The following is a 27,093-nucleotide window of genomic DNA, read 5'->3' on the forward strand; positions in this document are numbered from 1 at the left end:
ATAATTTTTCTTGGTTCTTATTGTTTTAACTGTTTAGACTCCTGAACTAGGCTTTTCGTGTCACATCAAGCTCTTCTTGATGCAACAAAAAGTTTTGTGAACACTACTGGTTGCTTCATGTTGTTGCAGTCCTGCTTCTTCTTTTTTTTTTTTTTTTTTTTTTGCATCGTTGGTCTATCTGTGGAAGACCAGTTTCTCTGTTTTGTTCTGGTTTCTCTGTTCAGTCTTCAAACTGAATTTCCCTGGCTGTTTAATAGTTTCCTCGTAGCTGGGGAGTCTGGCCCACGGAGCCCCTTTATCCGGCCTGCCTCCTTTTATCCTCCCAAGCACAGATATTCTACAATTTATGTTTACATGTCATTAAAAGCAGCTGGAGTGGAATTGTCCAGATAAGAATGATGTGCGACAAAAAAGTGGTCCTCCGATTTGTCTGTTTATATGAAAATCTTTATTGTTCAAACATCAAAATGACACATTCTCCAACTCAATGACTCGACATGTACATGTTTCGGCCATCAGGCCTGCCTCAGGAGTCTTAAAAATCACAAATGATAACTTACGAATTATGCTGGCTCTCAGACAGATTTGGCCAAAAACCAATCAAAATGGAGTGTCATACCGCTTCTGATACGAGTGCTTTGAACGGATCCCTTGCGAGTTGGAGAATGTGTCATTTTGATGCTTGAACAATAAAGATTTTCATATAACCAGACAAATCGAAGGACCACTTTTTTGTCGCACATCATTCTTATCTGAACAATTCCACTCTGGTTCCTGTATATTTGTATTTGTGGTGTTTTCCCCTGTTTTTTTCATCATTAAAACCAGCTGTACAAGATCTGCCTTTTCTGAAAATACAGGTCAAGATGGTATACATAACAATCAAAACAGAATGAGATCAGAACTTCATTGGGCTGAAAACCCACTTTTTTGAAGTTGTATTTAAATCCTAATCCTACCACATATTTGTCCCCTATCCCTTCTACCCCATCAGCCACCTTCTTACTCCCCACAAGAGCAGCATGTATAGATTCCCCCCTCTTTGTCCTGTATGTCTGTCATAATTAGAATGTAAGCTCAGGGAAGATAGTATTTTATAGACCTCTGTCATGAGTGCAGTGGATCGGGCAGACGTGAATCACTTGTTTGCGCTTTTCAAAAATACCCAACCTCTCTCTCTTACCAGAGTTTTCAGAGGGCCATCTCCTTTGGGTGCTTTGGATGGGGGAAAGTGAGGGGGGAGGGCACCATTTCATCCCTCCCCTCGGGTAATAGTCTGCCTTGAGTTGCCTCTGAGGATGTCCAAGAAGGAAAAATGTTATGCCTGTTTAGGAAAGGGAAGGAAGAGGGAAAGGAGTACTGTGGCTCATTAAAAAAAAAAAAAGATTCTTCCATTTAGGTGTGGGGGGGAGAGAAAAAGTGCTCACTCTTTTGGATTGGAGGAGCGAAAAGTGTTGCTATTTTGTGAACAGGTGACCTATTTTTTCCTCTATCAGTTCACTGTCCCGTCATGGACAGTCAGAGGAAGTGAGTTAGCATTTTGCATTAGATCCAGTCATGGTCTCCTGCATACTCCTCTCCTAAATTTCTACCTTTCTAATTATGTTTTAGTCTTTTTAATACTGTACATTTTATTTTAAAGTGCATTATTTGGCATTTCAGAGGAAAGTGGCCTAGTGAATATAACAACTTTGTGAAATTGGTTTGCCATGAGAATCGACCAAGCTCAAAAGTGAGTCCCAAAATAATAATTTAAAACAAGTTGAGAAACCCTGCAATAGGGAACGATTGTTTAACTTGTCAAATATCCATAAAGGCAAGAGGCCACTCCATGTAACCTATGACCATTCCAATGCAACGGGCACAGAGATCCTGAACTAATGGGTAGTCACCCCGAAACCAAATGTCTTCTTGCATGGCTCCACCTCTCCTCCCAAAGGGCTGTGCTGTAGCCTCTCAGTTTTCACTTCTGCAAGCGAATTGAGAAGTTGTCTTCTGATTTGCTCTGATTTATTGTTTTATTTTTTTGTACTTTCTTCCCAAATTATGAGGCTTTTGTGCTGCAGAGGTTCCCAATGTTCCTAGGAAAGCTCTGACTGCGAGAAGACACAGACTCTCGTTAAAGAAGTCTGTTGCTAGAAGTGTATGTTCTTTTATTACTCATAAATTCTACTGTGAAGCCTAAATGCTGTACATTAATGTAGTGGTTCTCAGCCCAGTCCTCGCTAGAGAATGACACGGGCACAAAGTTTGTCTCTGTCCCTGTGAGCTCCATCCCCACGGACTCTGTCCTCATTTGCACAAGCCTCAAACACTTACAATTTTATATTTCAATCTTTTTATTAAAGTATAAAAAGGGACAATATTCTGCATGACTGTTTATAAATCACAAATAGAGACTTCCGTTTCCATTTGGTTTTGATACAACGTCCCCAAAGATTCAATTGCCTATTTTTTTTACATCATCTGGGAAGGTAATTGGATTGTCTTTCGGCTATTCGTGTAGAAAAGAACCTAAACTGTGTAGTGGATGAACAGGAAAATAAGTATTTATTAAATATTGGAAATGCTCTTTGATTCCAGCAATGATGATGAATCTGGTGCAGTAATAGTAAGATGCTTGAGCAGCTGAGCACATGATGGAAGGACATTGCAGATGGCAGACAAGACACAAATGATGTCCAAAAGCAGCTTCTGCAGGGTTTTTTTTTAATCATTGAACTCAGTTGCCAATTATCTAAGATGTGTTATGTTTTTATATATTGATAACTAGACTAAAGTTTTAGAAAATGACATGGGGACAAAGACTGTCCCATGGACTCTGTCCCTGCCCCCACCCCTGCAGTTGCTCTAGCTCAGGGGTGCCCACACTTTTTGGGCTTGCGGAGATACTTTTAAAATGACCAAGTCAAAATGATCTATCAACAATAAATTTTTTTAAAAAAACACAAAGCACACTGTACGCTGAGAAAATGTTAATTATCATTCCTATTTTGGGTTTTTTTCAAAGAGGTCAAGGCAGATGACTCTGTGCACTGTCACCTCAGTAACAACCATACAAAAATAGACAAATATCCCCCCTCCCTTTTTACTAAAGCACAATAGCAGTTTTTGCGCAGGGAGCTGCGCTGAATGCCCAGGGCTGCTCTCAACGCTCATAGGCTCCCTGCGCTAAAAACCGCTAATGTGGTTTAGTAAAAGGGGGGCCATAGTGCAAAATATAGGCAGCAAATATAAATTCAGACACATTTTGATCACTAAATTTAAAATAAAATCATTTTTTCTACCTTGTTGTCTGGTGATTTCATGAGTCTCTGGTTGCACTTTCTTCTTCTGACTGTGCATCGAATCTTTCTTCCCTTCTTTCAGCCTGTATGCTTCCTCTCCTCCAGACCTCATTCCCTCCCCCAACTTTTTCTTCCTCTCTCCCTGCCCTTTCTTTCTCCCTGCCTCCCTTTCTTTTTTTTCTCTCTTCATGCCCTCTTTCTTTTTCTCTGTTTCCCTTCTTTCCTTCTGTCTCCCTGCCTGCCCCCTTTCTTTCTTTCTCCCTACCCTCCCCCAAGCCATTACCACCGCCATCGGGGAACAGCCCCCCAAGTCACCGCCATCGGGTAACATGCCCCAAAGCTGCTGCCGCCCCAAGCTCTCCTTCCCTGCGTCTTTCCTGTGTCGGGCCGACCAGCATTTCTCTCCCCGACGTCAATTCTGCCGTCGGAGAGGAAGTTCCGCCCAGCTAGGCAGCGATTGGCTGGCCTGAACTTCTTCTCCCATGGCAGAATTGACGTCAGGGAGAGGCAGGCTGATCGGCCCGGTAGAATTTTCCGGACCTGGCCTGCTGTTCCCCCCCCCCCCCCCCTAAGGCTGCACCCGGGGCGGACCTCCCCCCCTTGATACGCCACTGAATTCAATTATATTTGAGTAGTGATCAAATTAGAGCTCCAAATTTGTACTAAGCATCCAGATGGTCAAAGGGTGAAGGAGAGTATCATGGAAGAGTAAATTAACCTATGCACCTGTAATAATGAATCTGTTTTTATGTACTCATGTGGTCATTGTAGCTGTCCCCCCATCTTCCGTGTGTCTGTCTGTCCTTTTGTGCATGTTTTGATGTCCATGTCTAATTATGTTGTATTATTCCATTTTAATTCATTGTACATCACTTAGAAGTCTAATAAGCGATCAAATTTAAATAAACTTGAAACTTCATCTCTTGGTGTTTAAGATGCCAAATTCCCTATATAAGGATCAGAATTTAGAACATACCTTCTCTACATTTAAGACGTGTGTGTCCTCATACGTATATCGATATGTTAATAAACAATTGTGAATTCAGAGCACAAGCTAGTGTGTGTTTATTTATAGTTTCCAAAGTATTAAAAGACTGAAGAAGTCAAGAGAGCTCCTGGGCCTGCTGAATAGAAATGTTCAGCCATGTTTCCCAGCAGCTTCTGGAGCAGGTTGTTTCCAAAACAGTTGAGGTTTACTTTTCATTAAGGGAAGGCGGGAGGGGGCAGCCAAGTTGTGCACTGACCTTTGCCTGCAATTCATGTGCTTGTTTGCATTTTGAGAAGATCAAATGATTTATATGCAGATTGCTGAGATGCTCCAGTAAGTTGCTGAGGTATTTCTTTGGAGGGGTTTTTTAACTTCACAATCTTACTTAAAAGAGCCACTCTTGAAGGACCTGCTATATGGTGGGAGGGGGGAGGGGAGGGTGACTTCATCTCAGAGATGTGGAAATAAGTTGTGAAACCTTTTGATTCCACATGATTCATTTTTTTTTCTGTCACTAATGGCATTTTTACCACTACTTGACCCCCCCACCCCCACCACCTCCGGCCAAATCCTGTAATATAAAAGTAAATATGAACTCTTAACTGCTTAGGAAACTTGGATTGATAAAAGTGAATTTGTTGATTTGCTTCACTGACATGATCTATAATTAGCTATCAGCCTATGTAAGGTCTCATTTTATTTTGTTACTCGTGGGATAATTCTTTCCATTCCCAAGTCCCAAGTTTAAAATTAGCAGCTGAACTAGTTTTGTCTCAGCACTATTTTAGCTCCTTTTTTCCCGCCAGCATTCTGGACTTTGTAGCCCTGTGTTTAGTAATGTAAAGGGGAAGCATGTGCAGAAGATGAATTGCTAGAGAACTTTGTAATTCTTCTAGGAGAAGGGACAGACCCTAGAAAATGTCACACCTCTGAAAACTGACGAGGGAAGGGGGGTTATTAAATCATGGAGTGGGGTGAGGAACTGTATGTGCTGCTCTGCATATCTGTGTTCCTCCTGGATCCATCACCTGGGTTTCAAGCTAGATAAATTCAGGAAGAAAGTCCCGAGAGCCTCTAACACCCACTGCCTGGAATAAAAGCAATTCAGATATAGCCCAGAGTCTCCAACACGAATTTCCCTGATCTATTGAGTCCTGTGTCCGTAACCAGCCCTAGAATTGAAGCTTTTTGTAAGTTGAAAGCGTGTGTTAAATACCTAGCGTACTAAGATTGGTAGATGACGGCAGATAAAAACCTCAAAAAGTCCATCTGCCCATCAGTAAAATTCATTATCAATGTGTATTTAAAACAATAGCTTTTTCTCTTCTGTGTTCTCTCTCAGATCCACAGTGACCTGTTTTGGTGGAGAAGGGAGTCAGGAAAGAACCACAAGATCTCTTTTTCAGCGTGAAAAGGTTTGTATCTACATGTACAGTCCCCATTTTTCCTTCCAGTGCTTCCTTGCTGCTATATTTAATGAGTATAAACGCAGTATATTTTTCACTGGAATCTTATTAAATCAGACTGCAGGTCATCTAAAGATTAACTTAGAGTAATACCAAAATTATTTACATGACCAAGTCATAATGACTATTAATCTATCTTTTTTTTCCCCCTTTTTTAAAATTCTAAATATTCCCAATAAATCTAGCTATAATCTCCAACTAGATATTAAACCTTAAAGCTGCTTTCTGTGTGCAGTATGAAAGACAAGAATTAGTCAGAAAAGTTTATCCCCTCTAATGACAGAGCTAAGCAGAAAAAGAAAATGAGGGAAGGCTTGTTTTTTGTTTTTGTTTTTAGGTGGTGGGGGGGTCTAGGTTAGAATACAGAAGAGTTCCACCACACTATAGACAAACAGTTCTTAAAGTTAATTCCCAATCATTAAATAAATAATAATAGTCTGTGCTCGGGTCTAGTGTTTTGCAGGATTTTGCCTGTTTTTGTGCTTGTTTATTCTATATATGTTTTTATAGGGGGATGTCGTGGACAGAGTGTGGGCATTCCTGTGCAGTCTGATTAGCGCATGGATGTAACACGGGAGCACTTAGCTCCTCCTAAAGAGGAGACAGTAAGTGCTCCTATATTAATAGGTCTCATGTACTAATAAACTTTAGCACATTACCTGAAAAAAAAAAAAAACCAAACCCAAACCTGGGGTCTTGGATTGGCCACTGTGAGAATGGGCTACTGGGCCTAATGGACCATTGGTCTGACCCAGTAAGGCTATTCTTACGTTCTTATTAATAGCAGTCTTAGTAATGCATCCCAGTACCTCCTATTTGGCACAGATTGCACATGGTTTTTGGGTTATCCACAAGTGACAATGAAGATGTGGTTTAAAGGCTGCAGAGAGTAGACGTTCAACAATTTTCCAAGTTTGGTAATGCAATATTCAGCATTTAACTGGCTCTAGGTGACTGCTGACAGTGTCGGGTGGCAGTTCAGGGTTGGCGGTTGGAGAAATTGGTCATCCCTCCTGACGGCCAAGTTCACGGGGGGGGAGGGGGGGGAGTAGCCACTCAGCTGAGCGCAGCAGGGGGATTCCCTTGCCACAATTAGCTGATGTGAAGGGATCAGGCGCGATCCTCTAACCGGTGCCTGTGACATGGGCACCGGTTAGCGAATCGGGCTGTTTAGGCGGAGTTGGGCGTCTGTCCTTTAGGGCAGACGCGATCTGTATAGGATGCCGGTGTGCGATTCTCATCCGCTTCTTAGGCGACTGCAGAAACAGGCATCTTATACAGAATTTCCCCCTAAAGGTTTATCAACAATATTAAAAACTACAGTAGGGAAAAATGGTTAGAGTGAGGTGAAGGAAGCTATTATTGCTAAAAGAGAATCCTTCAGAAAGTGGAAGAAGGATCACACTGAAAATAATTGTAAACAGCACAAGGAATGTCAAGTCTGGACATTGGTACGACGAGTGAGGTGATTAAGGTTGCGGATGATACGAAGTTATTCAGAGTAGTGAAGACACGGGGATTGCGAAGATCTGCAACGTGACATAATCAAGCTCGAGAAATGGGCATCAACATGGCAGATGAGGTTCAACGTGGATAAGTGTAAAGTGATGCATGTAGGTAACAAAAATCTCATGCACGAATGCAGGATGTCCGGGGCGGTACTTGGAGAGACCTCCCAGGAAAGAGACTTGGGAATTCTAATCGACAAGTCGATGAAGCCGTCCACGCAATGCGCAGTGGCGGCAAAAAGGGCCATAGAATATAGATGTAGTAGTAAAAAAGGGAAGATAACTTAGCACTGGGGTAGCAGAAGCCGAGGACTGAGTGTTGGGCTTGACTTGGGAATCACCTGAGAGGAAACTGGAGGATTATGCAGATAGGACTGCATGAGCAGAGGCCCGAGTGGGTCAGGCTTACAGTATTCACCAAGGACAAGTCCCACTTATCTTCTTGGACATAGATGTATCCCTATTCAAACTTCTTCTAACCAAGGTAACAAGTGCCGCCACCTCTCACATCCCTGTTGGCTTTTTTGTGGCATTTAGCACTGCTGTCTATAACCTTTAGGGGCATTCAGTCTAATCAATCATTACTCTTTTTGATTTTTGTCATTGTTTCCCTGACGTTGCTCTATGATTTTTCAGTGTAAATCAGTCATGTTGTCAGCCTAGCGCCGGGTTTAAGAAGTTTTAAACTTCCAGCTCATGCAGGATGGTGATTATTTGAACACACTGGAATGGGATGTACAAAAGCAGGACTGTATTGCTCGTTCTCATTGCAGGGTGTTTGAATGGAGTGGCAGAGCCCCTCCTTACTTATGATAAGCAAACATCTTTCCCATGGACTTATAGTATAGAAATGAGGGCTTCACTTCTTTAGCAATTAAGTACATAAAATAACTTGGCAGTGTCACAAGTCGGGGGAACAAAAGGTTCTTTCTATAATTGGAGTGCCAACAATACACTGTCTATAGTTGCTTCAGCACTGACTGAAGACATTGTGCTATGAGTCAGGGCTGGATGAAGTCCAACTGATGCCCTAAGCACAGTCCAACAATGGTGCCCCTTGGCCCTTCTGTTGCTTAAATATCATTATTGTATGAAACAAAACATCATCTATATTTATAATGATTAGAGCAACACAGAAGATATCGTTGAAAGTTAAGGGCATGATAGCTAAGAGAATAAACTCTGTGCTGGCCCCCTTCCCTTGGTGCCCTCGGCATGCTTGATGCTTATTTGGCTTACTAGTTAATCCAGGGCTGCTGTGAATAGCTGAATTCTTAGCTGTGGTCATTGGAGAATATGGATGTTTACAATTCTTAGGGTTTCAAGATAAAAGTGCTGTTCCCATGGAAAGCAGTAAAGTAGAAGGGCTCCAGATTTTAAAACACATCTCATTTTGCAGCAGAGAGCAGCTTATCAGACACATATTGACCCAGTCGTTCTCGTTTCCAACCCTACAACTCTGATTATCACCCTGGAGGTGAGGAGTGGCCTAGTGGTAGAGGTGCTGCCTCAGCACCCTGAGGTTGTGGGATCGATCCTTGTGACAGTGGGCAAGTCACTTAATCCTCCATTGCCCCAGGTACAAAACCAGAAAAAGACAGTAATATATACAGTATACAAGTCCTATCCTCCGTCCAGGACTGTCGCATCATCAATGCGTGGGATCACAAATCAGGGTCACTCTCTGGCAGCCGGTAGGTAGCCTGTGAACATTCACAGTTCCTGTCCCCTCCTGGCTATGCTTCTAATTATAATGGAAATCCGTGCATAGGTCAGTGAACACACATTGAGTCAGGCCCTGCACCAGCTTATCACTGTTGCCTTCCTGCTTTGCATGAGTGGAAGAAATGGGTCAAGTCAAGGTGAATAGAGACTTTATTATTTTGTTTTTATCATCTGAAGCCATGTGAGTTTTCACTGCCCTCTGCTGTGGTGATCTCCCAGTTGGAGGACTGCATGAGATTACTGCTTGCCTTCCTAATTATCTTGCTATTAGCTGCACTGTCTCCCCCACCTCCAGGGTATTCATATTTTCGGGTTGTTTTATGCTGGTCAGCCTTGCTGCCCCTCCTGGGATTTCTGTTCAGCTGTATCACCACTCAGTTTAAGTAAGATTTGTACATTTTCACTTATAAACATGATGCCTTTCTTTACCATCGCTCTCTGTGTCAGGCTTAACTTGATTGAATTCTGTTGCGATATTAGTTAACCAGCTCTTCATTTGTTGGCTTTTCAAGGTTTCTATGATGCAGTCAATAAAGTGGAAAATTTGAGCCATTCTCACTCCAGCTTCATATGTATAATGTCCCTCTGAGTTTCATTGTTAACTATCCTAATGCATTGGGGGTTGCAAACCCTTCATCACTGAATATCAGGGGGGGGAGGTAGTGAATATTGACCTGTATGTTACTATAGGTGCTTAAATAAAATTAAAAAGCAAATGTTTACCAAAAGCAGTGTTTCAGTGTAACCAGCAGTTGGTTAATAGTGTTGAAATTCTGCTGCCTTCGGAATTAATTTAGAAATGATTTTTAATGATTCCTTTGTAGCTGGATTGGCAGCAATGCATTATTTAAACATCTGCTCTCGTAGACTTTGCTTCAGAACAGGACCCACAGGCGTGGTGGAATTAATCCCTATTACACACTGAGCTTTGCTGATGAGGTAATCCTGAGCACACAAAAACAAACCCTGGAAAATGAAGTGCACAGATTCCTATCTTGGAATCAAAGTAAAGTGCCTTTAGGACTGCCTTTACTCACTGTAGAGTGTGTTTTAACCCTTTATTTGGCATTGTTGCTCAGAAGCAACATGTGTTTTCTATGGCTGATATGGGAGATCTGCAAATACATCTTCAAATGCCTCTTCCTTGGCACTGGTGCTCTTGTTCAACATCAAGTTACTTAAAGCATCAATTTTCACTCTCTGCCAATTAAAGGGTTAAACTAATATGTTAGAGACTGATTTCTAAGCTTAAGGCTGTATGGTTTTAAATAATTCGGAATGCAATCATGATAGAAAAAAGTGTTGGCAGCAACATGAAATTCCTACCGAATTCCTGTTGTACAAGTGTGGAGGTGTGGCAGCAGTATGCTACATATGTAATGGCACAGGTCCACCCTGGGGAATGGATTTCTGAGCTGGGGAAATGAGTGCAGCAGCCTGACCTTCATCTGGAGTGTACTGGGTGGGAAATAAATGTGGAGCTGCAGATTTCTGCACTTATTTTATGGAGCCTGGTGTATTTTAGTGGCTCTGCTTTGAGGAAAATGTTTGTTCCTCAAAGTTTAAGAGTGTTCTAGCAATAGAAGAGTTGGAGTGCTGCAGGGTTCTTCAACATATTTATAAACGACCTGGAAATTGGTACGACGAGTGAGGTGATTAAATTTGCAGACTATACGAAGTTATTCAGAGTAGTGAAAACACAGGAGGATTGTGAAGACCTGCAACGTGACATAAACACGCTTGAGAAATGGGCTGCGACATGGCAAATGAGGTTTAACGTGGATAAGTGTAAGGTGATGCATGTTGGTAACAAAAATCTTATACATGAATACAGGATGTCCGGTGCAGTACTACTCACAGACACCCACCAGGAAAGAGACTTGGGAGTATTGGTTGACAAGTCAATGAAGCCGTCCGCGCAATGTGCAGCAGCAGCGAAAAGGGTGAACAGAATGCTGGGAATAATTAAGAAGGGGATCATGAACAGATCGGAGAAGGTTATCATGCTGCTGTGCCGGGCCATGGTATGCCCTCATGGTCCAGCACTGGTCACTGTACATGAAGAAGGACACGGTACTACTCGAAAGGGTCCAGAGAAGAGTGACTAAAATGGTTAAGGGGCTGGAGGAATTACCGTACAGTGACAGATTGGAGAAACTGGGCCTCTTCTCCCTTGAAAAGAGGAAACTGAGAGGGGACATGATCGAAACATTCAAGATAATGAAGGGAATAGACTTAGTAGATAAAGACAGGTTGGTCACCCTCTCCAAAGTAGAAAGAACGAGAGGGCACTCTCTAAAGTTAAAAGGGGATCGATTCCATACAAACTTAAGGAAGTTATTCTTCCCCCAGAGAGTGGTGGAAAACTGGAACGCTCTTCCAGAGGCTGTTATGCAGTATATAAGAAGTAAGGCAAGGAGAATTGTCTATGGTACTCTAGCTCAAATAGAGCTAAGCAAGCAAGATGGTCCTTAATATCTCATCTTCCATCATAATCTGATCTGCAGAATAACATGACATATTTAGCAAGAAATCCCCTTGCATCATCCTCTGTTTTCATTACCCAGCTGATAAAACCCCTGGATCTTTCATGAATTAGCATTGTCTAATCTTACGTATCTCTTCTGCCGATGCCCTTTGGGACTACGCTATAGGGCCTGAAAGAAGTGCTGACAGCTGTGGTTCTAGTTTCAGGCATATTATCTGTGATCTCTGCTAGTGGCCTCGGGTCATGGGCAGACAGATAGCAGCTGGTAGAACTCTTTGCTAGTGTCTATCATGAATGTTTCTTCTGTCTCTTTCCAGGACACAGTAACAGGTGAAAATGAATGAATATAAAGAAAAACAAGAAACCTGTGGGACCATCTGCCTGAAGTATCTGCTGTTTATCTTCAACTTCTTCTTCTGGGTAAGGGACAACTTCCATATGTGTCCTCCTGCATACCAAAGCACCCCAGTCTCATGTAGGATATGTCTCTTTCCTGGCATAGCACTCATGAATTGGTTTGTTCTTTTTAATAAGTCTTCTCAGTTGCGTATCAAGGGTGGGACAGACCATAAGGGTTTGATGTGTGCTTTGGTCTCTTCCCCATGGCACAGCCTGCCATATTTGGGCCACCAGAAGCATCATTGATCTAAATACGTTGACTCTGGCAGCCTGAAAGCTCTTCCTTTGCTTCAGTGTTCTGCCTCTGCGGGGACAAGAAGTTGAAGCAGAAGGGAAGTTTCTGAGGGCAGTGCATTCAGCTCACAGATGTTGCCAGCCTGTAGATTGAAAAATGAAACCTGCAGGGAGGGGTACCAGATCCTGGGAGGGGGGGGGGGTGGAGGGAGAGAGAAATGTTGCATCCAATTGAGGGGAGGGGTAAAGAAGAAAGCTGCCAAATTGGGGGAATGAGGGAGAGAGAAGGATGACTAGGGAAGGGAAAGGAAAGAGAGATGCCAGACCACGGGGGAGGGAAAGGGAAGGAGACAGAGATGTCAGGCTGGGGGGGGAGGGAAAGGGAAGGAGACAGAGATGTCAGGCTGTGGGGGGGGGGAGGGAAAGGGAAGGAGACAGAGATGCCAGACTATGGTGTGGGGTGGGAAGAGAACGAGAGGAGAGAAATACCAGACCCTTGGGGGGAGGGGGAGGGACAATGACCTGGGGGAAGGAAAGGTAGCTAATTTTCATTTTTTTAAATGTGTGTGTGTATATGAATGTAGACATAGATGAAATAGAAGAAAGAGAGTGATGAGAAGATGAGAAAAGCAGAAGCCATAGAAGACAAAGACAGGAAAAATAATTTTTTCTTTTGCTTTAGGGTAAAATGACATTGTAACTGTGTTGATAAACGTTTATAAAAAGAAAATGGAAATAAGGAGATCTTTTTATTGGACTAATTTTAATACTTTTTTGACTAACTTCCAGAGACCAAAACCCCCTTCTACAGGTCAGGGATAGGATACAGTAATAGCAGTATACTGTACTAACCTGAGGAAGAATGTTTTGACCTCTGAAAGCTAATTGAAAATATATTAGTCCAATACAATGGTATTATCTTATTTTCCATTTTTTTGTTTATTTCTATTTGTTAATTTGTGAAGTGGTTATTGTTACTTGTCAATATTTTAAATTTACTTCTGTGTTACCATTTCTGTTTCTATGATGTTGCATTATATGCAGAGTCTGGCTTCTTGGCAGGCCAGTTTAATTTTTGTCTACATATTTATATTTTTAGATTGTCATTATTTATTCCACACTGGGCAAAGGTGTATTTGTGTTCTGTGTGTATATAAAAAAACCATGGATGACTGTGCAGGATCAATCTCAACTAATTTGGCTTGTTTAGTTTTACAATGGGTTTATTTATATTCTAGTGCTCACTGCACTATTTAAGATGCTGCCTTTTCCTAGGTACACCCTTGTTGTGTGAATCATGGATTATTACTAAAAATCATTTTTTCATATTAGTGGAGGGAGTTTTAAATATTATCAGCCCTGGGGTATGCCACTTGTTCTTTTCACACGCTTACTAACAGCAGTTCCCAAAATTCCTGCTCACACCCTGTTATGCCCAGGGATCAGCAATATCCTAGCCTAAACCTTACTAGGACCGAGTTATATGCTAACTCTTTCATCAGATCTGTGAGCATTCTGCAAGTTGTCAGCATCTGCCCTACCCTGGATTGTCTGTTGTAACAGACTCAGGATCATGTTCTTCAGCACTGGTGGAAGTTATTGTGTGTTACCAGCTGATTGTATACCCAAACACAGCCTAATTGGCGAAATACTGCCACATTGGGTACCAGTTCTGGGAGCATCAAATAAAACAACTTTTCTTCCTATGATCTGCTTTTTGTCATCTTTCTACCCTGAAAATCTACAGACTCAGCTTGCCTCAGAAAAATATAACTGCTTTTTCATAGTTGTTCAGTGAAGTGAGTACTGATGAAGGCTCTACGAGTTTATGCATTGTATATTGTTAAGATTTCTTATAGCACCTGTCTGGTAAGTGGGCCAAAGCATTGACAGACAAAATTTGATAGGTTAGGAGAATGATATCATAATAATGAAAACTGATGTGCTGTGTGTCCACAGAACAGGTATGGGCAGGCAGCAGCCACAAATCTGACATTGAGATTAGCCATCATACTGTCCATGTTTACTGTGTCTGACCCTGTGTTTGCTGTTCTCTCTCTAGCTGGCAGGTGGTGCTGTGATGGCGGTTGGGATCTGGACTCTTGTGGAGAAAAGTGACTACATCAGTTTGCTGTCCTCCAGCATGTATGCAGCCACCGCCTACATCCTGGTCATTGCAGGGGTCATCGTTATGGTAACAGGCATCCTGGGCTGCTGCGCAACCTTCAAAGAAAGAAGGAACCTGCTAAGAGCCGTAGGTTTGCTTTTTGCAAAGAGTTTGCTGCTATTCCCAAGCATCTGACTTCATGTCCGGGGGTGTTAGCTGCAGGGAAGCATCACTGTACTGTCCCACTATCCGATGTGAATTCTTGGAATGGCTTCATGTTTAAACCAGGGGTGGGTAACCATTGTCCTGAAGAGCCACAAACCAGTCAGGTTTTCAAGATTTTTCCAATGCATATTCATGAGATTGATGTGCATGTACTGCTTCCATTGTAATCAAACCCATCTGGGTTGTGGCCTTTGAGGACCATGATTACCCACACCTGGTTTAAAAGGAAATTAATAAAGCATTAGGAGTGTAACATTTTAGGATGAGACTAAAGTATAACATCTTCCTCCAGAAGTGCAATTCCGATCTTTAGTCCTGGTGGAATTCTGTACAAAAAAGAAAATTCTGCACACAAAATTCTTCAAAGTTTATGCATAAGGGACAATGTGGGGCCATGTGGCGGTTGTGAAGACGGATAGTTTTAGGTCTAGGGGGCAGGGTGAGGGTTAATTCCACCTTTTAAACTGCCTTGCCCTTTTCTCTGACTGCCCTTAGTTTCTATGCTACAGAACCTAGATTTTTTTGTTGTTGTTGTTTTTGGGTGGGGTGGGGATGAGCTAATTTCTCTGGAACCTCCAGTTTGATTTAGCCATTTTCAAACTTGTCCTTATACAAGGCTTTCCTCATGCCTAGTTTCATTTCAAAATAACATGAAAAATTTCATTTGAATTTTCTAAAGCAAAACCTAATATTCAAGCAGATTTGATAAAGGTTTGGGTACCTGGTGTGTGTTCTGAGAAGGATGGATACATCCCCTGTATCCAAAAGCAAAGGAAGTTTACATGGCACGGAAGGTCTTCAACAGTACCATAGAATGCACAGGCAGAGCGAGAGTATGAGATCTGTAACCGAGACTGTGGAGACATGGGCCGGGTGGAAGTCAGTGGACAAATCACTTAACCTTTCACCACAGAGAATTAGAAAAAAGCTATCGTCTTAGTAACTGTAATTTAATATGTCTGAAAGCAGACCCTGAACCATTAAAACTATCACTATATTTTGAGAGAAATGTGTTGGATAAGATGCATGCAATTTGGAAGAGATTCATTGCACAGTTTTAAAATAGAGCATTTATGCCCAATGACTTCAGGAGAGAATGAAAAATGGCACCGGAAAGAAAATCAGAGCAAAGAAAATGTACGAGAGTACAAAATGGCCATGTGAAATGAAAGTTCTCAGACCCTTCTTGAACATTTTTGTCAGATACATTCCCCATGTAACGTCACAGTATATTAAATCTTTGGACTAAGATGATAAAGAACATAAGAATAGCCTTACAGGGTCAGACCAATGGTAACTGCCTGTTCTCATGGTGGCCAATCCAAAAACCTGTGCAACCGGATAACTGCAGGATGCTTTCCTCCAGCCTTCTAATCTAATCTTCTGTTTCTGCGTTGCACATTCCTAGGCAGGCTCAAGGCGACTTACAAAGAGAAGAGAGAGGAATGGAGAGGGAAGGGGAGAGAAAGGGGGAATATTTGGGCAGGGGGAGATTTGAGAAGTTAAAGGTGTCAAAGAGGTTGGTTTTCATTTTTTTCCAGAATGTGGTGTAGTTGTGTTTTGTTCTGGTCGTTTCAGTGAGGTCATTCCAGGTTTTCACTCCTAGGAAGGTAAGCATGGAGTGAAATATTTGCTTGTATTGGAGATTCTACGCACAAAAAATTGGTTCGCCAAACAACAACACCAGAAATCTTTTTAAACTAGTCAACAATCTCTACGACATACAGTCCTTTTCCCGCCCTACCTTAGACTCTCCACCATCGGCCGATGCGCTGGCTTAGTTTTTCAACAACAAAATTATCAACCTGAGATCCATCTTTTCGACCACTACAACCAATCATTCATACTACCCAGTTGCTCAACACATAGTCGAACCTAGGGTAGACATGTTCTGGAATAATTTTAACACCCTCACCTGGTTTCAATTCTGCAAATTCTATTCAAAATACGCTGACTCCTACTGCAAATTAGACTGTTGCCCACCAAACATTATGAAAGTTGCCCCAGTCACCTTTAAAGTCAAATTACATACTTGGCTCTCCTCTCTACTACTGTCAGGTACTTTTCCCGATCACTCCGATCATAAAAAACCTCAAGGAATCCATTAAGCTTACCACAAACTACAGACCCATCGCTAGCATTCCATTTTTTATAAAGCTGATGGAAGGCCTGTTTAACCAGGACTTAGTAGCTTACCTGGATAAATTCAACATACTGCACAACAACAAATCAGATTTTCGTCCTGGGTTTAGCACGGAAACAGTTATTGCTTCTCTACTAGATTCCCTCCACAGCTTATTCAGTCAGGATACAAGCGCTCTTGTCCTACAATTCGACTTAAGTAACGCTTTCGACCTAGTCAATCATGACATCCTACTCGAATGTCTGGAGTCTATTGGCCTTGCGGGTAATGTCCTAGAATGGTTCCAGGGTTTTTTAAGGAAACACTCATACCAAGTTTACAGTGACAATGATCATTCCTATTGCTGGGTCAACTCATGTGGAGTCCCACAAGGTTCCCCCCTTTCCCCCCTACACTATTTAACATCTATTTAGCCCCATTGGGGAACCTACTGCAAAGCTTAAAAGTCAAATTTTACATTTATGCAGACGACATCACTTTAGTTCTTCTGCTTTGAAACCCTGCTAGGACCTGTGTGAAGTGGCACAGTGTTCAGAGTCTAGGATCCATGTGCAAAGAATAGTGTTGACTCTGTCTGATAAGAGTTATGATCATTACAGCAATAAGTGGGTGAGTTAGAGGTCCGTGTGCACACATTCTTCCTTCCCTTAGAAATATTACCCAGCCCTTCTTGAGATTTGGGGACTCTACCAGGCACCTTCGTTTTGTAATGCCTTGATGTTTCTGTACGTTGCAAGCTCTCTTAGATGCAGTGTAAATCAGATATAAAAACTCAACTTTTTTTTTTTTCCAACTAGTATTTCTCACTTAGTCCAGGAGGAGAAAGGTTTGAGGTGGATAGCTGAGCTGTTGACTGGTTGAGTCCAGGATCTCCATCTCAGAACATAAACTTATAGCTTTGTGAAAAGTATTGTGACCTTTTCTATGACTTTATGGAGTTCTTTTCAAGCTTTTCAATTTATTTTGCAAACCGCTTTGACGTCCCCAATATTAGGTGATATATTAAGATTGAATAAATGGCAAATGAAGTGCCGGGGCTCATCCTTCTCTCTCCTTTTCTTGGGCTGTTAGAGTCCCAACTCCAGGACTGCTCTTCCCTTTCCCAGATGGTGGCAGTGCCAGAGTTGCCCCATCACTTCCTTCCCTAAACAGCAGCAGGGACAAGATGCTTTGTCTCTCTCCCTATTGTGAGTAGTGGCAGTGCCAAGATGCCTGTGCACGCTCTCTCTCTCTCTCTCCTTTCTAAGACAGTGGCAGTGCCAGCTCCCCCTCTCCCCATAAGCGCTTTTATTAGTATGAGTCAGTGCTGTGGTATGATTGGGGATTGTGGGAGTGAGCGAATGTGCAGGCTAGTATCTGACCTTGAAATATGAGGCAGAGGTGGCCAGGAATGCAGCGTGCTCAGCTGAGAGACCAACAACCTAAAAACACTGCTCTATCTGTGTGCATTCACATGCCCTCTTTCTCCTGCTGCCCCAAGCTGAGGGTACACTGACCTCTCATACAGGAAGAACCTGTGAGAAGCAAGAGCTGAGATGTCTCAGGATGTTGGTTCTAATCCCCAACTCTGCCATTTACTTGAAGCAAGTCACTTTAGTTCCCTGTACCTTACTTTTAACCAATTTAATATAGAAATAAGACACTGGGGTTTTTTTTTCTCACTCAAGATGGCCAATCCAACTTTGTGGAGCTGGTAGAAGGGGAGTGCAGGGAACCCATCTGCACAGGGCAGGCAGCCAGCACTGAAGGGAGGCGTGGGGAGGGAATTATTGACTCTTTTGTTCTGGGAAGGGAGAGGGGAGGTAGAGGAGTAGAGAATAGAAAATTACATTTGTGAAGAAAAATCATTTCTTGGAATATAATGGCCTATTGTCAGGCGATTGGACTACTCGGATACCAGCTACATTCCATCATGTGTGGTTATGCCCCATCTGAGTCCCAGCTCATGGGCCACATAGAATAGCTGTTGTGTGCAGAAGGAATTATCCATGATTAAGAGGTTCCCCCCCCCCTCCCCCCGAATGTTAAAGAAAAGCTGACATTCTGTGAAGTTTCTGCTTGATAGGAGTTTAGGAGTAATTTTATGCATACGAGGCATTATAAAAAACGATGGCATGATTATAGGGGCAGAGTTTGAAGGTACATGAGTAGAGGCTTCAGTGTTCTTATCAACTCACCGTGAACCTTTTGTCAAGCTTTGTCACCTGTAAATGTGACCTAAATGCAGGTGCAGACAGTTCTCCCACTTAAACTAAATGTAAAGATATGTAGGCAGTTGTCAGGTGCCTACTTGCTCTCTTAAAACAAAGCCCTCCTAATAACGTGTTGCCTGTTCTTGCCTCGGATATAGAGGGGAGAGCATGATGGGTGTGTGTGATTTAGGTGACGGTTATGTCCCTGTCATTCTGACTGCTTCGTCTCATTTCTTATTTCTCTTCTAACTGGTTCTGTACAGTTGTCAGGACCTCCATTCCACAAAGGGTAGCAGCAGAAAATGAATATTTTTTCAGTCAGTGGGTTACATAAGTGAACTAGGGTTTGTTATTTTTTATTCTATAGGCTTGGGTAACGTAGTATTTAACATTCGAACGGGGACTGTCTCCTTTGTGACTCTGTACAGTGCTGTGTACGTCTGGTGGCGCTCTAGAAATAATCAATAGTAGTCGTAGTACAGTGGTCTCGAACCCGCAGCCCAGGGGCCACATGGAGCCCGCCAGGTCCTATTTTGAGGCCCTCGGTATGTTTATCATAATCACAAAAGTAAAATAAAACAGTTTCTTGTTTATATATCTATTTAGCTATAAATTGCAATATTATTATTAAGACTTAGCCAAAAGGAAAGAGTTTTACCTCATGCAAAATTGTCATTTCTTTAATAAGACATTAACTATTTTTTCTGAGGCCCTCCAAGTACCTATAACGCCCAAAGGTGGCCCTGTAAAGGGTTTGAGTTTGAGACCTCTTGTCGTAGTAGTATTTCACATGACCTAACATAATTAACATGGGATGCTCTTTTATTGGGCTAACTTAAATCTGGACTAGATCTTGGGAACTTACACACCCTTCTTCAGCTCAGAGCCTTTCCTGCAGCTCGTGTCTCTCAAAAGATCAGGGAGTGGGGGGGGGGGGGGGGTTTCGATATGATTTCACCTGCAGAGGAAGAGGCAGTAGGTAACAAGCGCTGCTTGATGGATACTGCCAACCAGAGGATGGTACTCCCATGGAACTTCCAGGCCCATGGGAATCCCATGGGGATGGGAAAAGTCCCGACGGGGTTCCAGTAGGAGTGTAATCCAGAGCTCTGGTGATGCCGAGACGAGGCTTGAAAGGTGCAGAATGAAGCTACTGAAGCACTTGAATGAGGCTTAGAATACGCAGAGAGCCTATTGGAACACCAGCTCCACAGCTGCTTAGAAATCAAAGCTTTGCCATTCTGCAGGTGTAATATTTGCTGTAAGCTGTTTAGTTGAAAATGTCAGTGTCAAAAGATTGATCTGAAATAGTTTGAGCCTTGAATCTGCTCTAAAAACAAATTCCCCATTTTTTCTTTGCATTCTTAGTGCTGGAAGTGCCTGAGGGTACAGATGGATATGGAATGGATCTTAGCATCTGTGGGTGGGGATGGGTGAAATTTGTGTCCTCTGTTGACATCTTGGAAGTAAGGTATCCTGAATATACTGCTAGGTGTTAGGAACGGTACCACACTGCCACTGGCAGTGCTGGTGAGAGGAAGGGAAGGAGTTGAGGCCATGCTAGGATATTGGATTTCTAAAGCAAATGGGGTGGGACTTCAGGCCTGATTTTGAACTCTTTTGAGTCTCAGGACAGACAAAGAGAAAGGATTTTTGCCCATTTGGCCCCTAGGGAGTCACTTGTAAGAGGTGGTGCTATTTTAAGAAAAGGCTATGGCGCTTTAGAGGGCTGCAGTGTGTTTGTGGGGAAAGGGTGGCAATTTCTTTTTGTGCCTGGCACTCCAGCCTCTCATGATCCTGGGAGCACTGGGTTGCATGTTAATGTGTTGCTTCTGGAATGATGCAGCTTTCCGACATTAGCACAAACTGCATTGTTCCATTTTCATAATAATGAGCTGCGTGGCATGCATTTGCATGCAGCACAGCTCCTTTTAATGACAAGTTGGATCTGGATTTTTTTTTTTCTTTGTGCATTAAAGCTGTGTGTTGCAGCATAATGTACATTAAAGATGATTAATTTGCCTTTAGTGGCTTTAGCATGCATTACTGCTGAATTCCAGTGTAATAAATAAAGATGAACAGTAAATTTCTTACTGAGAGGGAGGGTTGTATAGGAACTGGAAGCAGGGTAGGATACAGGACCCAGGAATGGGGGTGGGGAGAAGTCTTTGAAGATGCTGCCATGCGTGAAGCTGATATCATCAGTATGTTACAGATTCCTATCATTGGCTTAACATCTAAACTGGGTACAGAAAATGATGCGGACAAACTCCAAATGACATTTGGGCCCAAAGTTGTTGAAAGAGCTGCAGTAATAAGGGAGACCTTGCTGGGTACTAACAGACTGGCAACAAACTTCTCCGTCACAACCCCAGCTCTTTGGAACTCATTACTCCTGGAACTACGGGATGAACCTGTGCTAGATCGTTTCAAAGGAAAACTAAAAACGTTTCTTTTTATAGATGCAGGTTGCCTTATGAAACATTATCTTTATTTCTGCAAGATGGGATCTCCCTTCCTTTTATAGTTCCTCTATATGGCTCTCTTTCCTATTTAATAATGTAATTCTTTACCTTAATCCTATCGTTCCAGTAGGTTCTGTATGTTACCCTATTTTACTATCTCTATTATGTACAAACTACTTAGAAGACTAATAGACAGTATATCAAATTATCATGAAACTTTTCCTGGCCCTGCATTCTCCAGCAGAATCTCTCCTTCTCTTAATATCCCCACCAGTTTTCATGGGTGTGACACAAGTGAACCAGTGCTAGAAAGAATACTTTCCTCCTCAATCTCAGACCAGTGAAGGTCTTGAGGCACAGGTGACTCTTTAAAATTTATTAGCAAACTGTCAGGACTTGGCACAATGGAAATGGAAAAGGATTGGAACTTGTATACCGCTTTTTTGTAGTTATACAACCTCACTCAAAGCGGTTTACATAGAGGTACTTCAATCATTTTTCCCTGTCTGTCCCGGTGGGCTCACAATCTGTCTAATGTACCTTGGGTAGTGGAGGATTAAGTGACTTGCCCACAGTCAGAGGGAGCAGTGCAGGGTTTGAACCCACAACCTCGGGGTGCTGAGACTGCAGCTCTAACCAGTATGCCTCCTTCATGAGCCAACATCACATTTTGCAGGCTTGCTCGGTTCTGTATCTGACATCCTGCAATATCTCACTCATGGCATATGGTCCCAAACCATTGACACTCTAGGTCAGGTATGGTTTACTCTTCAGCTGGGAGAGATGGCGTAACCCAGTAAGAGGAAGAGGAGCTATTGATTGGAAATGAATTTCTCTAAAGATTAAGACCTGTCCTGGGCTACATTCAGGAGGTAATTTAGACATAGGTTAATCACCTCTTTCGTATGGGAAAGTGAAGCAGGGTAAGAAGGTCAGCAGCTCGTGCATGGTGAAACACTAGGAACAATATCCAAATTAACTTTCAGAGGTTGGCGGATCCCTATGGTACTGGAGCTTAAGCCTGTAAAATGTGGTGTCTGTTTATAAGGAGTGTTGGGAGAGGAGTTAAAACCTTTTGTAAAGACTGTAGCTTTTTCAGAAGTACTGCCTACTTATGGAAAGGATGTGGAACACTGAGAACTTCAATAGGTGGCTCAAAGCCTGGTGTCGTCATGAAGGCTTTAGGTACATAGGAGAATGTGGCAATACATGAAAAACAAGAGACTATATTGTAATGATGGGCTGCCTCTTACCATGGCAGGAAAAAGAATCCTAGCTGAGGAATTCAGGCAGTATGTTGCTAGACATTTAAGCTAGAAGGTGGAGGTGGTGTATTTATGAAGGACAATTATAGAGGCCTCCCCCAGCAAAAGACAAGATGTGTTGGTAGTAAAGATTGCAACGTAAACAATATCAGCAACTCATTTCTTAGCATTGAAACGAAACAAAAATCCATACGAAAAAGGAGATTATCGCTGAAAAATAGCTGGAAAGCGATGACCACAAATGCTCGCAGTCTAAGCAACAAAGTTCATGATCTGCAAGCCCTAATGTTAGAGGCAGATCTAGATATTGTTGCTATTATAGAGACATGGTTCAGTGAATCACATGGATGGGATGCAATCATACCGGGATATAATCTTTTTAGGAAGGACAGAGATGGTCAAAAAGGTGGAGGAGTAGCTCTCTATGTAAAGATCAATATCCAAGCGATGGAAATACAAGGGTGTTGATGGACTGGAGTGAGCTTTGACGGAGACTTCAGTAGTTGGAATCTAAGAATAGTACCAGGAAGAGCTTTGGATTCTTGCCCAGAAATAGCTAAGAAGAAAGAAAAAACAACAACAACAACAAATTTTTAGATTGAATTAGGTTGGGCATACTGGATGGACCATTCGGGTCTTTATCTGCCGTCATCTACTATGTTACTAAGGAGGCAGTAGCCAGTGCTTTGCTGAGTCCTGACAGTTTGCTGCTAAATCTTAAAGAGCTAGTCTGTTAGTGCCCAGCGATGTCTCACTCATTAGTGCAACCTTCTTTCAACAACTCTGGGTTCAAATGTCCTTGGACTGTGTGAGACAGACGTTCATGTCACTTTCCATATCCAGCTTAGGTGTTTAGCCAGTGACAGGAGTGTGTAACATAATCATACAGCTGGGGAACAAAAAGTTAGTTCACAGTTTTTGTATCTTAAGAAAAATTCTGCAACTTTGAGACCTTGGCTCAGACTGTCTGGTAAGGCCAAGAGCACTGGTTGATCTAGTGAATAATAGTATCTTCTGGGGTAGGATGGAAGGCCCTCATGTCCAGACAAATGGTGCCGCAAGACACTGAGGACCAGATTCTCAAAACTTTAATGCTGTCGCTAAACTGTTTTCTGGCAGGGGGTGGTTGTGGTGTGAATTTAAGGCAGTGGGAGAGTGTGTGCATCTCTTCCGCTGCAAGGGGTGGTCGTGGCGGGGATTTTAGGGCAGCGGGAGAGTGTGGACATCTCTCCCGCTGTTGTGTTTTTGTTTTGTTTTTTTCTTGACAGTGTTTTTTCAGCACATGTGCCCATCTCTATCTCCAGCAATGGGCACATGCAAATGTGGCAAGTCTTCGCTGCTGTCCACAGACCTCATTTGCATGCATGATTTTTTTGAGAATGTCTTGGTTTTTTAACGTCACTTTTTAACGCAGGTTTTTGAAAATCCTGACCCTAGTTGGAAAGTGTCTTGGAAATTACAATAACGGGAAGTGTGCAGAACTTTGCTTTGAAGCTCCAGATAGTAGCCAGCCATCAGGCTTTATTTGGCAGACTAACAGCTAGAGGCACATCCTGCCACTGCTTAGGGTCAGGCGCTTCCATTTTGGAAGATTGTGGCATTGGATGCAGCAGCGTGTGGGCTTTGCTCCTGCCTTTTAACTTAGAGATAGTTGAGATGGTCCAAGATTCATTTTGGTACTAGATAACCTTGGGTGAAGTATGCATTTCACCCCGGGTCACCCTTTGCTCCCACGCTGCCTCTTTACTTCATGCTAGATTTTAGCACACAATTTACTGCTGCCCCTTGGAGAAGTGGTTGACTGCTGATTTTCGTGTATTTTAAAATATTTTGGGAGTTAGCATGGGAAAATCAGGAGTAACTGCTGCGCTAAAAGGTAATGTCACTGACTACATGAGAGGACTGTTCATTTAGGCAGATCGATGGCTTAGGAAGTTATCCTCCCCATGTACAATGTCTTTGTACTGCATGTACCTGTCACTGAGCGTACCGCATCTGCTTCTTTTTCAGTACTTCATCCTGCTACTCTGCATCTTCCTGCTGGAGATCTTGGCTGGAATCCTGGCATACATTTACTACCAGCAGGTAAAGAGATCATGTCCTTCTTTTAATGAGAAATGGAGACCCAGGCAAAGGGCTGCACTCTCCCACCTATCTCATACAGGCAAGGAAGACCCCAGTGTCTTCATGAGGTTTGAGGGGGTCAATGGAAGAGTGCTGTGTCTCTCATTACTCCAACCGCTGAGAGGCATCGGCTCTGAGATACAATACTCACCACAGTCCCCTCCACTTCACATTAAGGCTCATGCAAAAACCTTCCCACATGGTTGTGTGGTTTTAACTCTGTTTTTTCACTGGATTGCAATGCAAATAAAGAGTTTCAGCGCCAGTGTTAAATCTCATAGAAACCCTTACTGCAATTGCATATAAATGTGATGCTTTTGATGCTTTATCGATGATTCAAAATGTTGCGGCATACTTGATATGTGGTGGAAATAAATTTGAACATTCCACCATGGTTGAAAAAACATTGGTTGCCTGTAAAATTTTGAATTGTCTTTAAAATTCTTGTATTGGTCTTTAAAGTGATTCACTATAATATTCCTTGGTATTTGACAAGTAATGACACTTATCAGCCTCTCGGATCCTTAAGGACAGAGAGAGCGATGCGATTATCTACAAATGAGTTTCTACATGTACATTTTGAAAATATAAGCGTATCTGTTATCTCAATAGCAGGGGTATCATTATGGAATAATTTGACAGGACCATTGAGAGCACTTTCGGATCTTCAGAAGTTTAAGAAGACACTGAAAACTGCTCTATTTATGGAGGCTTTTAATTGAATGAGCAGTGATATTTTTATGAGGATATTGGAATTGTTATGTTTTGTATGTTTTTATAATGATGATTGTATTTTGCAAGCCACTTAGGTTTAAGCTGGTAATAATTTTTTTAAATAAAAATTAAAAAGCCCCGACAAAATATCCCCTGACAAAAGGTCTTGCCCACAATTTGGTCCCTGACAAATGAGCCCCCGACTGCTTTATCCATGCTGAGGTACTTGCTCAGGGTCAGTTTTGGGCAGACTGGAGGAGGGAAGACACAGAGATTGGTTTAGGAGGTGAGTGGTGGAACAAAGGAGAAGAGAGGGAGTTATGCCAGACCACGAGAGGGGGCAGGGGATAGAGAGGGAGACATGCTGGACCTAGGGTGGGGGAGGATAGGATTATTTTGTTGTTATAGACAGGGAAATGTTGGAAATGGGGTGGACAGGGGCACTAAGAAGGCAGATGGTGAACAGTGCCACAGAGGAGAGATGCTGGACAGAACAGATCAGGAGGCACATGGAGAGAGAAGAAATGTCAAGAGCTATTTTGTTACAAGGCTATTTTGTCTGGGATATTATGTTGAGCTGCCACATTTAATATCCTGTGGCATGCAAAATTTTTTTATTTTAGTCAGGAAGAATGACGCCAGGCCAGCATAGAAGGGTTAGTTGAGAGAACTGACTACCTGCCAGCACCCCCACACTCCCTTCAACCCAACCCCCCTGCCCCAGGTGCCTTCCTCAGCCCCCTTCCCCCCACCCATACCATAACCTAAACCCCTTTCCTCCATTAATAAAAATTAAATCCCTAGTGTTTAGTGGCAACTTTCCACTCCTGATTCCCTTCCCAGCCCACCTGAGTCCACCCAACTTACCTCACAGGAGAGGGCAGGAATGATGCCCACTCGCTTCTGCCTCTGGAACCACCATCTTGAAAAATAACAGCATGCAGCCATGAGTGATGCATCCTGGAGATGCACCAAGGCGTGGAACCTGTCTGTCATATAAGGGAAAATTCCCTGATATGGCAACCATGCCCTACCTGGTTGATCTGTAGAGGGTTTAGGTGCCATCGGAGGCTCTGCCTTTTTTGTGAGGTAGGTTGGGTGGCTGGGGAAGAGATCAGAGGTGGGAGAATGTCACCAAGGATTTCATATTTTTATGGGAGTGGGGTAGGCCATTAGACTACCAGGGAATTGTTTTAATTGTGGGTTGGGGAATCTTATTGAGGAAGAAGGGAGTCTCTAAAAAGAGTTCAAGAGGGAGATGCCGGTGTGTTTTTTGTCACCCTTCCTGTCAGTGCCTGAACCAATCACAGCTCAGGCACCAACAGGAAAGTTGACATTAATCAATAAGCCATGCATTACTGCTGCAGTTTTAAAATGGCAGTAATTTGCCTGATCATTGATTATGACAAGACAGTATTTTGCATCTCCCTCATTGTTGAGATTTTGTGACGTACTCATATTGATAAGGTTCATCCTGAGAGAGTCGAGAGAAACCCAGAGAAATGGGGTCACCTGCTTGCTCTCTGCTCTTTCACATCATGTATTGTTTGCTTCAACTTAGCAATCACTTAGAAATATTCCAGTTCATATACCTGTGGGTCACCTGACAGTGCATATGCTAAACGTTAATAAAATGTATGTGCTGCGGGCTACAGCATTAGCCTGCTACTTGCTTACTTTCCTTAATAATGATTTAACCTTTCTTTTATTTTGCTTCTTTCCAGTGGCTGAGAGAAGATTTCTTTAATATCTTGATATGTTTC

The 27,093-nt window shown here is 42.6% G+C and overlaps 1 protein-coding gene across 3 annotated transcripts in view; it reads left to right on the forward strand.

Annotated features, from left to right (window-relative positions):
- The window catches only part of CD151 (CD151 molecule (Raph blood group)), a 59,387-nt gene that overhangs the window by 19,205 nt on the left and 13,089 nt on the right, over nucleotides 1–27,093 (forward strand). For 2 of the 3 annotated variants that reach the window (XM_033928814.1, XM_033928815.1), the window contains 4 exons: nucleotides 5,618–5,690; nucleotides 11,780–11,882; nucleotides 14,158–14,349; nucleotides 24,503–24,577. In XM_033928814.1, coding sequence (XP_033784705.1) covers nucleotides 11,799–11,882; nucleotides 14,158–14,349; nucleotides 24,503–24,577 — 351 coding nt within the window. In that variant the 5' untranslated portion in view covers nucleotides 5,618–5,690; nucleotides 11,780–11,798. Of the gene's footprint in view, nucleotides 1–5,617; nucleotides 5,691–10,456; nucleotides 10,627–11,779; nucleotides 11,883–14,157; nucleotides 14,350–24,502; nucleotides 24,578–27,093 lie in introns of those variants that run through there. The other variant, XM_033928816.1, reaches the window with a different exon arrangement.

The sequence above is a fragment of the Geotrypetes seraphini genome, chromosome 19, assembly GCF_902459505.1.
Source record: "Geotrypetes seraphini chromosome 19, aGeoSer1.1, whole genome shotgun sequence".
NCBI classification, from domain to species: domain Eukaryota; kingdom Metazoa; phylum Chordata; class Amphibia; order Gymnophiona; family Dermophiidae; genus Geotrypetes; species Geotrypetes seraphini.